This window comes from Telmatherina bonti (genome assembly GCF_933228915.1).
Source record: "Telmatherina bonti genome assembly, chromosome: 19".
Classification (NCBI taxonomy): domain Eukaryota; kingdom Metazoa; phylum Chordata; class Actinopteri; order Atheriniformes; family Telmatherinidae; genus Telmatherina; species Telmatherina bonti.
Window position 1 is genome coordinate 968989 of NC_136617.1, and position 14505 is coordinate 983493.

Genomic DNA, 14505 nt, shown 5'->3' on the forward strand with positions numbered 1-14505 from the left:
TCCCCATCATGACACATCCCCATCATGACACATCCCCATCATGACACATCCCCATCATGACACATCCCCATCATGACACGTCCCTGACAACATGACACATCCCCATCATGACACGTCCCTGACAACATGACACATCCCCATCATGACACATCCCTGACAACATGACACATCCCCATCATGACACATCCCCATCATGACACATCCCCATCATGACACATCCCCATCATGACACATCCCCATCATGACACGTCCCTGACAACATGACACATCCCCATCATGACACGTCCCTGACAACATGACACATCCCCATCATGACACATCCCTGACAACATAACACGTCCCCATCATGACACATCCCCATCATGACACGTCCCCATCATGACACGTCCCCATCATGACACGTCCCCATCATGACACGTCCCCATCATGACACGTCCCCATCATGACACATCCCCATCATGACACATCCCCATCATGACACGTCCCCATCATGACACGTCCCCATCATGACACATCCCCATCATGACACGTCCCCATCATGACACGTCCCCATCATGACACATCCCCATCATGACACGTCCCCATCATGACACGTCCCCATCATGACACGTCCCCATCATGACACATCCCCATCATGACACGTCCCCATCATGACACATCCCCATCATGACACATCCCCATCATGACACGTCCCCATCATGACACGTCCCCATCATGACACGTCCCCATCATGACACATCCCCATCATGACACGTCCCCATCATGACACGTCCCCATCATGACACGTCCCCATCATGACACGTCCCTGACAACATGACACGTCCCCATCATGACACGTCCCCATCATGACACATCCCCATCATGACACATCCCCATCATGACACGTCCCCATCATGACACATCCCCATCATGACACATCCCCATCATGACACATCCCCATCATGACACGTCCCCATCATGACACATCCCCATCATGACACGTCCCCATCATGACACGTCCCCATCATGACACATCCCCATCATGACACGTCCCCATCATGACACATCCCCATCATGACACGTCCCCATCATGACACGTCCCCATCATGACACGTCCCCATCATGACACGTCCCCATCATGACACATCCCAATCATGACACATCCCCATCATGACACATCCCCATCATGACACGTCCCCATCATGACACATCCCCATCATGACACGTCCCCATCATGACACGTCCCCATCATGACACATCCCCATCATGACACGTCCCCATCATGACACGTCCCTGACAACATGACACATCCCCATCATGACACGTCCCTGACAACATGACACGTCCCCATCATGACACGTCCCCATCATGACACATCCCCATCATGACACATCCCCATCATGACACGTCCCTGACAACATGACACATCCCCATCATGACACGTCCCTGACAACATGACACGTCCCCATCATGACACGTCCCCATCATGACACGTCCCCATCATGACACATCCCCATCATGACACGTCCCCATCATGACACATCCCTGACAACATGACACATCCCCATCATGACACGTCCCCATCATGACACGTCCCCATCATGACACATCCCCATCATGACACATCCCCATCATGACACGTCCCCATCATGACACGTCCCCATCATGACACGTCCCTGACAACATGACACATCCCCATCATGACACGTCCCCATCATGACACATCCCTGACAACATGACACATCCCCATCATGACACGTCCCCATCATGACACATCCCCATCATGACACATCCCCATCATGACACATCCCCATCATGACACATCCCCATCATGACACGTCCCCATCATGACACGTCCCCATCATGACACGTCCCTGACAACATGACACATCCCCATCATGACACATCCCCATCATGACACGTCCCCATCATGACACGTCCCCATCATGACACATCCCCATCATGACACGTCCCCATCATGACACATCCCCATCATGACACGTCCCCATCATGACACGTCCCCATCATGACACATCCCCATCATGACACGTCCCCATCATGACACGTCCCCATCATGACACGTCCCCATCATGACACGTCCCCATCATGACACGTCCCTGACAACATGACACATCCCCATCATGACACATCCCCATCATGACACGTCCCCATCATGACACATCCCCATCATGACACGTCCCCATCATGACACATCCCCATCATGACACGTCCCCATCATGACACGTCCCCATCATGACACGTCCCCATCATGACACGTCCCCATCATGACACGTCCCCATCATGACACGTCCCCATCATGACACGTCCCCATCATGACACGTCCCCATCATGACACGTCCCCATCATGACACATCCCTGACAACATGACACATCCCCATCATGACACGTCCCTGACAACATGACACATCCCCCATCATGACACGTCCCTGACAACATGACACATCCCCATCATGACACATCCCTGACAACATGACACATCCCCATCATGACACGTCCCCATCATGACACGTCCCCATCATGACACATCCCCATCATGACACGTCCCCATCATGACACGTCCCTGACAACATGACACATCCCCATCATGACACGTCCCTGACAACATGACACATCCCCATCATGACACATCCCTGACAACATGACACATCCCCATCATGACACATCCCTGACAACATGACACATCCCCATCATGACACGTCCCCATCATGACACGTCCCCATCATGACACATCCCCATCATGACACGTCCCCATCATGACACGTCCCTGACAACATGACACATCCCCATCATGACACGTCCCTGACAACATGACACGTCCCCATCATGACACATCCCTGACAACATGACACATCCCCATCATGACACATCCCTGACAACATGACACGTCCCCATCATGACACGTCCCCATCATGACACATCCCCATCATGACACGTCCCCATCATGACACGTCCCCATCATGACACATCCCCATCATGACACATCCCCATCATGACACGTCCCCATCATGACACATCCCCATCATGACACATCCCCATCATGACACATCCCTGACAACATGACACGTCCCCATCATGACACATCCCCATCATGACACGTCCCCATCATGACACGTCCCCATCATGACACGTCCCCATCATGACACATCCCTGACAACATGACACGTCCCCATCATGACACATCCCCATCATGACACGTCCCCATCATGACACATCCCCATCATGACACGTCCCCATCATGACACATCCCTGACAACATGACACGTCCCCATCATGACACATCCCCATCATGACACGTCCCCATCATGACACGTCCCCATCATGACACATCCCTGACAACATGACACATCCCCATCATGACACGTCCCCATCATGACACGTCCCCATCATGACACATCCCCATCATGACACATCCCCATCATGACACGTCCCCATCATGACACGTCCCCATCATGACACGTCCCTGACAACATGACACATCCCCATCATGACACGTCCCCATCATGACACATCCCTGACAACATGACACATCCCCATCATGACACGTCCCCATCATGACACATCCCCATCATGACACATCCCCATCATGACACATCCCCATCATGACACATCCCCATCATGACACGTCCCCATCATGACACGTCCCCATCATGACACGTCCCTGACAACATGACACATCCCCATCATGACACATCCCCATCATGACACGTCCCCATCATGACACGTCCCCATCATGACACATCCCCATCATGACACGTCCCCATCATGACACATCCCCATCATGACACGTCCCCATCATGACACGTCCCCATCATGACACATCCCCATCATGACACGTCCCCATCATGACACATCCCCATCATGACACATCCCCATCATGACACGTCCCCATCATGACACATCCCCATCATGACACATCCCCATCATGACACGTCCCCATCATGACACGTCCCCATCATGACACGTCCCCATCATGACACGTCCCCATCATGACACATCCCCATCATGACACATCCCCATCATGACACATCCCCATCATGACACGTCCCCATCATGACACATCCCCATCATGACACATCCCCATCATGACACGTCCCCATCATGACACGTCCCCATCATGACACATCCCCATCATGACACATCCCCATCATGACACATCCCCATCATGACACGTCCCCATCATGACACGTCCCCATCATGACACGTCCCCATCATGACACGTCCCCATCATGACACATCCCCATCATGACACGTCCCCATCATGACACGTCCCCATCATGACACGTCCCCATCATGACACGTCCCTGACAACATGACACGTCCCCATCATGACACGTCCCCATCATGACACATCCCCATCATGACACATCCCCATCATGACACGTCCCCATCATGACACATCCCCATCATGACACATCCCCATCATGACACATCCCCATCATGACACGTCCCCATCATGACACATCCCCATCATGACACGTCCCCATCATGACACGTCCCCATCATGACACATCCCCATCATGACACGTCCCCATCATGACACATCCCCATCATGACACGTCCCCATCATGACACGTCCCCATCATGACACATCCCCATCATGACACGTCCCCATCATGACACATCCCCATCATGACACATCCCCATCATGACACATCCCCATCATGACACGTCCCCATCATGACACGTCCCCATCATGACACATCCCCATCATGACACGTCCCCATCATGACACGTCCCCATCATGACACGTCCCCATCATGACACGTCCCCATCATGACACATCCCAATCATGACACATCCCCATCATGACACATCCCCATCATGACACGTCCCCATCATGACACATCCCCATCATGACACGTCCCCATCATGACACGTCCCCATCATGACACATCCCCATCATGACACGTCCCCATCATGACACGTCCCTGACAACATGACACATCCCCATCATGACACGTCCCTGACAACATGACACGTCCCCATCATGACACGTCCCCATCATGACACATCCCCATCATGACACATCCCCATCATGACACGTCCCTGACAACATGACACATCCCCATCATGACACGTCCCTGACAACATGACACGTCCCCATCATGACACGTCCCCATCATGACACGTCCCCATCATGACACATCCCCATCATGACACGTCCCCATCATGACACATCCCTGACAACATGACACATCCCCATCATGACACGTCCCCATCATGACACGTCCCCATCATGACACATCCCCATCATGACACATCCCCATCATGACACGTCCCCATCATGACACGTCCCCATCATGACACGTCCCTGACAACATGACACATCCCCATCATGACACGTCCCCATCATGACACATCCCTGACAACATGACACATCCCCATCATGACACGTCCCCATCATGACACATCCCCATCATGACACATCCCCATCATGACACATCCCCATCATGACACATCCCCATCATGACACGTCCCCATCATGACACGTCCCCATCATGACACGTCCCTGACAACATGACACATCCCCATCATGACACATCCCCATCATGACACGTCCCCATCATGACACGTCCCCATCATGACACATCCCCATCATGACACGTCCCCATCATGACACATCCCCATCATGACACGTCCCCATCATGACACGTCCCCATCATGACACATCCCCATCATGACACGTCCCCATCATGACACATCCCCATCATGACACGTCCCCATCATGACACATCCCCATCATGACACGTCCCCATCATGACACGTCCCCATCATGACACGTCCCCATCATGACACGTCCCTGACAACATGACACATCCCCATCATGACACATCCCCATCATGACACGTCCCCATCATGACACATCCCCATCATGACACGTCCCCATCATGACACATCCCCATCATGACACGTCCCCATCATGACACGTCCCCATCATGACACGTCCCCATCATGACACGTCCCCATCATGACACGTCCCCATCATGACACGTCCCCATCATGACACGTCCCCATCATGACACGTCCCCATCATGACACATCCCTGACAACATGACACATCCCCATCATGACACGTCCCTGACAACATGACACATCCCCCATCATGACACGTCCCTGACAACATGACACATCCCCATCATGACACATCCCTGACAACATGACACATCCCCATCATGACACGTCCCCATCATGACACGTCCCCATCATGACACATCCCCATCATGACACGTCCCCATCATGACACGTCCCTGACAACATGACACATCCCCATCATGACACGTCCCTGACAACATGACACATCCCCATCATGACACATCCCTGACAACATGACACATCCCCATCATGACACATCCCTGACAACATGACACATCCCCATCATGACACGTCCCCATCATGACACGTCCCCATCATGACACATCCCCATCATGACACGTCCCCATCATGACACGTCCCTGACAACATGACACATCCCCATCATGACACGTCCCTGACAACATGACACGTCCCCATCATGACACATCCCTGACAACATGACACATCCCCATCATGACACATCCCTGACAACATGACACGTCCCCATCATGACACGTCCCCATCATGACACATCCCCATCATGACACGTCCCCATCATGACACGTCCCCATCATGACACATCCCCATCATGACACATCCCCATCATGACACGTCCCCATCATGACACATCCCCATCATGACACATCCCCATCATGACACATCCCTGACAACATGACACGTCCCCATCATGACACATCCCCATCATGACACGTCCCCATCATGACACGTCCCCATCATGACACGTCCCCATCATGACACATCCCTGACAACATGACACGTCCCCATCATGACACATCCCCATCATGACACGTCCCCATCATGACACATCCCCATCATGACACGTCCCCATCATGACACATCCCTGACAACATGACACGTCCCCATCATGACACATCCCCATCATGACACGTCCCCATCATTACACGTCCCCATCATGACACATCCCTGACAACATGACACATCCCCATCATGACACGTCCCCATCATGACACGTCCCCATCATGACACATCCCCATCATGACACATCCCCATCATGACACGTCCCCATCATGACACGTCCCCATCATGACACGTCCCTGACAACATGACACATCCCCATCATGACACGTCCCCATCATGACACATCCCTGACAACATGACACATCCCCATCATGACACGTCCCCATCATGACACATCCCCATCATGACACATCCCCATCATGACACATCCCCATCATGACACATCCCCATCATGACACGTCCCCATCATGACACGTCCCCATCATGACACGTCCCTGACAACATGACACATCCCCATCATGACACATCCCCATCATGACACGTCCCCATCATGACACGTCCCCATCATGACACATCCCCATCATGACACGTCCCCATCATGACACATCCCCATCATGACACGTCCCCATCATGACACGTCCCCATCATGACACATCCCCATCATGACACGTCCCCATCATGACACATCCCCATCATGACACGTCCCCATCATGACACATCCCCATCATGACACGTCCCCATCATGACACGTCCCCATCATGACACGTCCCCATCATGACACGTCCCTGACAACATGACACATCCCCATCATGACACATCCCCATCATGACACGTCCCCATCATGACACATCCCCATCATGACACGTCCCCATCATGACACATCCCCATCATGACACGTCCCCATCATGACACGTCCCCATCATGACACGTCCCCATCATGACACGTCCCCATCATGACACGTCCCCATCATGACACGTCCCCATCATGACACGTCCCCATCATGACACGTCCCCATCATGACACGTCCCCATCATGACACGTCCCCATCATGACACATCCCTGACAACATGACACATCCCCATCATGACACGTCCCTGACAACATGACACATCCCCCATCATGACACGTCCCTGACAACATGACACATCCCCATCATGACACATCCCTGACAACATGACACATCCCCATCATGACACGTCCCCATCATGACACGTCCCCATCATGACACATCCCCATCATGACACGTCCCCATCATGACACGTCCCTGACAACATGACACATCCCCATCATGACACGTCCCTGACAACATGACACATCCCCATCATGACACATCCCTGACAACATGACACATCCCCATCATGACACATCCCTGACAACATGACACATCCCCATCATGACACGTCCCCATCATGACACGTCCCCATCATGACACATCCCCATCATGACACATCCCCATCATGACACGTCCCTGACAACATGACACATCCCCATCATGACACGTCCCTGACAACATGACACGTCCCCATCATGACACATCCCTGACAACATGACACATCCCCATCATGACACATCCCTGACAACATGACACGTCCCCATCATGACACGTCCCCATCATGACACATCCCCATCATGACACGTCCCCATCATGACACATCCCCATCATGACACGTCCCCATCATGACACATCCCCATCATGACACATCCCCATCATGACACGTCCCCATCATGACACATCCCCATCATGACACATCCCCATCATGACACATCCCTGACAACATGACACGTCCCCATCATGACACATCCCCATCATGACACGTCCCCATCATGACACGTCCCCATCATGACACGTCCCCATCATGACACATCCCTGACAACATGACACGTCCCCATCATGACACATCCCCATCATGACACGTCCCCATCATGACACATCCCCATCATGACACGTCCATCATGACACATCCCTGACAACATGACACGTCCCCATCATGACACATCCCCATCATGACACGTCCCCATCATGACACATCCCCATCATGACACGTCCCCATCATGACACGTCCCCATCATGACACATCCCTGACAACATGACACATCCCCATCATGACACGTCCCTGACAACATGACACATCCCCCATCATGACACGTCCCTGACAACATGACACATCCCCCATCATGACACGTCCCTGACAACATGACACATCCCTGACAACATGACACATCCCTGACAACATGACACATCCCCATCATGACACATCCCCATCATGACACATCCCCATCATGACACATCCCTGACAACATGACACGTCCCCATCATGACACGTCCCCATCATGACACATCCCCATCATGACACATCCCCATCATGACACGTCCCCATCATGACACATCCCCATCATGACACATCCCCATCATGACACGTCCCCATCATGACACGTCCCCATCATGACACGTCCCCATCATGACACGTCCCCATCATGACACGTCCCCATCATGACACGTCCCCATCATGACACGTCCCTGACAACATGACACGTCCCCATCATGACACGTCCCCATCATGACACATCCCCATCATGACACATCCCCATCATGACACGTCCCCATCATGACACATCCCCATCATGACACATCCCCATCATGACACGTCCCCATCATGACACATCCCCATCATGACACGTCCCCATCATGACACGTCCCCATCATGACACATCCCCATCATGACACGTCCCCATCATGACACATCCCCATCATGACACGTCCCCATCATGACACGTCCCCATCATGACACATCCCCATCATGACACGTCCCCATCATGACACATCCCCATCATGACACATCCCCATCATGACACGTCCCCATCATGACACATCCCCATCATGACACGTCCCCATCATGACACGTCCCCATCATGACACGTCCCCATCATGACACGTCCCCATCATGACACATCCCAATCATGACACGTCCCCATCATGACACATCCCCATCATGACACGTCCCCATCATGACACGTCCCCATCATGACACGTCCCCATCATGACACGTCCCCATCATGACACGTCCCCATCATGACACATCCCCATCATGACACGTCCCCATCATGACACGTCCCCATCATGACACGTCCCCATCATGACACGTCCCCATCATGACACATCCCCATCATGACACGTCCCCATCATGACACATCCCCATCATGACACGTCCCCATCATGACACGTCCCCATCATGACACGTCCCCATCATGACACGTCCCCATCATGACACGTCCCCATCATGACACGTCCCAATCATGACACATCCCCATCATGACACATCCCCATCATGACACGTCCCCATCATGACACATCCCCATCATGACACGTCCCCATCATGACACGTCCCCATCATGACACATCCCCATCATGACACGTCCCCATCATGACACGTCCCTGACAACATGACACATCCCCATCATGACACGTCCCTGACAACATGACACGTCCCCATCATGACACGTCCCCATCATGACACATCCCCATCATGACACATCCCCATCATGACACGTCCCTGACAACATGACACATCCCCATCATGACACGTCCCTGACAACATGACACGTCCCCATCATGACACGTCCCCATCATGACACGTCCCCATCATGACACATCCCCATCATGACACGTCCCCATCATGACACATCCCTGACAACATGACACATCCCCATCATGACACGTCCCCATCATGACACGTCCCCATCATGACACATCCCCATCATGACACATCCCCATCATGACACGTCCCCATCATGACACGTCCCCATCATGACACGTCCCTGACAACATGACACATCCCCATCATGACACGTCCCCATCATGACACATCCCTGACAACATGACACATCCCCATCATGACACGTCCCCATCATGACACATCCCCATCATGACACATCCCCATCATGACACGTCCCCATCATGACACGTCCCCATCATGACACGTCCCTGACAACATGACACATCCCCATCATGACACATCCCCATCATGACACGTCCCCATCATGACACGTCCCCATCATGACACATCCCCATCATGACACGTCCCCATCATGACACATCCCCATCATGACACGTCCCCATCATGACACGTCCCCATCATGACACGTCCCCATCATGACACGTCCCCATCATGACACGTCCCCATCATGACACGTCCCCATCATGACACGTCCCCATCATGACACATCCCCATCATGACACGTCCCCATCATGACACATCCCCATCATGACACGTCCCCATCATGACACGTCCCCATCATGACACGTCCCCATCATGACACATCCCCATCATGACACGTCCCCATCATGACACGTCCCCATCATGACACGTCCCCATCATGACACGTCCCCATCATGACACGTCCCCATCATGACACGTCCCCATCATGACACGTCCCTGACAACATGACACATCCCCATCATGACACATCCCCATCATGACACGTCCCCATCATGACACATCCCCATCATGACACGTCCCCATCATGACACGTCCCCATCATGACACGTCCCCATCATGACACGTCCCCATCATGACACGTCCCCATCATGACACGTCCCCATCATGACACGTCCCCATCATGACACGTCCCCATCATGACACGTCCCCATCATGACACGTCCCCATCATGACACGTCCCCATCATGACACGTCCCCATCATGACACGTCCCCATCATGACACGTCCCCATCATGACACGTCCCCATCATGACACGTCCCCATCATGACACATCCCCATCATGACACATCCCTGACAACATGACACATCCCCATCATGACACGTCCCTGACAACATGACACATCCCCCATCATGACACGTCCCTGACAACATGACACATCCCCATCATGACACGTCCCTGACAACATGACACATCCCCATCATGACACATCCCCATCATGACACATCCCTGACAACATGACACGTCCCCATCATGACACGTCCCCATCATGACACGTCCCCATCATGACACATCCCCATCATGACACGTCCCCATCATGACACGTCCCTGACAACATGACACATCCCCATCATGACACGTCCCTGACAACATGACACATCCCCATCATGACACATCCCTGACAACATGACACATCCCCATCATGACACATCCCTGACAACATGACACGTCCCCATCATGACACGTCCCCATCATGACACATCCCCATCATGACACGTCCCCATCATGACACGTCCCCATCATGACACATCCCCATCATGACACATCCCCATCATGACACATCCCTGACAACATGACACGTCCCCATCATGACACATCCCCATCATGACACGTCCCCATCATGACACATCCCCATCATGACACGTCCCCATCATGACACGTCCCCATCATGACACATCCCTGACAACATGACACGTCCCCATCATGACACATCCCCATCATGACACGTCCCCATCATGACACGTCCCCATCATGACACATCCCTGACAACATGACACATCCCTGACAACATGACACATCCCCATCATGACACGTCCCCATCATGACACATCCCTGACAACATGACACATCCCCATCATGACACGTCCCTGACAACATGACACATCCCCCATCATGACACGTCCCTGACAACATGACACATCCCCATCATGACACGTCCCTGACAACATGACACATCCCCATCATGACACGTCCCTGACAACATGACACATCCCCCATCATGACACGTCCCTGACAACATGACACATCCCCATCATGACACGTCCCTGACAACATGACACATCCCCCATCATGACACGTCCCTGACAACATGACACATCCCCCATCATGACACGTCCCTGACAACATGACACATCCCTGACAACATGACACATCCCCATCATGACACATCCCCATCATGACACATCCCCATCATGACACATCCCCATCATGACACATCCCTGACAACATGACACGTCCCCATCATGACACGTCCCCATCATGACACATCCCCATCATGACACATCCCCATCATGACACATCCCCATCATGACACATCCCTGACAACATGACACGTCCCCATCATGACACATCCCTGACAACATGACACGTCCCCATCATGACACATCCCCATCATGACACATCCCCATCATGACACATCCCCATCATGACACATCCCCATCATGACACACCCCCAACTACATGACAAGTCCTAATCATGACACACCCCCAACTACGAGACACATCCCCATCATAACACGCACCCGACAACTTCAGAAAAGCTAACGTGTTTCCCGTCGCAGATCATTTCCTGTCTGAAGACTGAAAACAGGAAGTAGTTTTCCTGCCATGAGCTCCGACCTTAGATGTGGAGCTCTAGCAGCTGAGGGCTTCCTGGAGGTTTCCTGACCCGGTCTTCTGGTCTGTGGGCAGGTTTAAAGGTGGAAGTGACACACTGCGGCCAGATGAAGAGGAAGTACCGCGTGTGCAACGTGACGCGGCGACCCGCCAGCCACCAGACGTGAGTTTCTACTGAAAGTCTGGAACTGCGTCCCGGTTTGGGTTGGAGCTGCTGACCTCTGCGCTCCGTTCACAGGTTCCCCCTGCAGCTGGAGAACGGCCAGGCCATGGAGTGCACCGTCGCTCAGTATTTCAAGCAGAAGTACAATCTGCAGCTCAAGTATCCACATTTACCCTGTCTGCAAGTCGGGCAGGAGCAGAAGCACACCTACCTTCCCCTGGAGGTGGGACCACGCCGGCCGCTCTGCCACCCGCCTGGATGAGGCCGCATGCCTGAACTTTCCTCTTCTCTGCAGGTCTGTAACATCGTCGCCGGCCAGCGCTGCATCAAGAAGCTGACAGACAACCAGACGTCCACCATGATCAAAGCCACGGCTCGCTCAGCCCCCGACAGGCAGGAAGAGATCAGCAGACTGGTGAGGCATCAGAACCCCCCCCTGCTTTGCCCAGTCTGGCACCGCCACGTTTCCCCCGTAGCGTAGCAGACTTCACCGTCCCAGTCTGGCACCGCCGCGTTTCCCCCGTAGCGTAGCAGACTTTACCGTCCCGGTCTGGCACCGCCACGTTTCCCCCGTAGCGTAGCAGACTTTACCGTCCCGGTCTGGCACCGCCACGTTTCCCCCGTAGCGTAGCAGACTTCACCGTCCCGGTCTGGCACCGCCACGTTTCCCCCGTAGCGTAGCAGACTTCACCGTCCCAGTCTGGCACCGCCGCGTTTCCCCCGTAGCGTAGCAGACTTTACCGTCCCGGTCTGGCACCGCCACGTTTCCCCCGTAGCGTAGCAGACTTTACCGTCCCGGTCTGGCACCGCCACGTTTCCCCCGTAGCGTAGCAGACTTTACCGTCCCGGTCTGGCGCCGCCACGTTTCCCCCGTAGCGTAGCAGACTTTACCGTCCCGGTCTGGCGCCGCCACGTTTCCCCCGTAGCGTAGCAGACTTTACCGTCCCGGTCTGGCACCGCCGCGTTTCCCCCGTAGCGTAGCAGACTTTATCGTCCCGGTCTGGCGCCGCCACGTTTCCCCCGTAGTGTAGCAGACTTCACCGTCCCGGTCTGGCACCGCCACGTTTCCCCCGTAGCGTAGCAGACTTTACCGTCCCAGTCTGGCACCGCCACGTTTCCCCCGTAGCGTAGCAGACTTTACCGTCCCGGTCTGGCGCC

General features: G+C 53.6%; 1 protein-coding gene across 3 annotated transcripts in view; it reads left to right on the forward strand.

The window, feature by feature from the left end:
- ago4 (argonaute RISC component 4) overlaps positions 1 to 14505 on the forward strand; it is a 64780-nt gene that overhangs the window by 37301 nt on the left and 12974 nt on the right. For all 3 annotated transcript variants that reach the window (XM_079258518.1, XM_079258519.1, XM_079258520.1), the window contains exons 7-9: positions 13260 to 13347; positions 13423 to 13570; positions 13643 to 13762. In XM_079258518.1, the coding sequence (XP_079114644.1) occupies positions 13260 to 13347; positions 13423 to 13570; positions 13643 to 13762 (356 nt within the window). The remainder of the gene's footprint in view (positions 1 to 13259; positions 13348 to 13422; positions 13571 to 13642; positions 13763 to 14505) is intronic.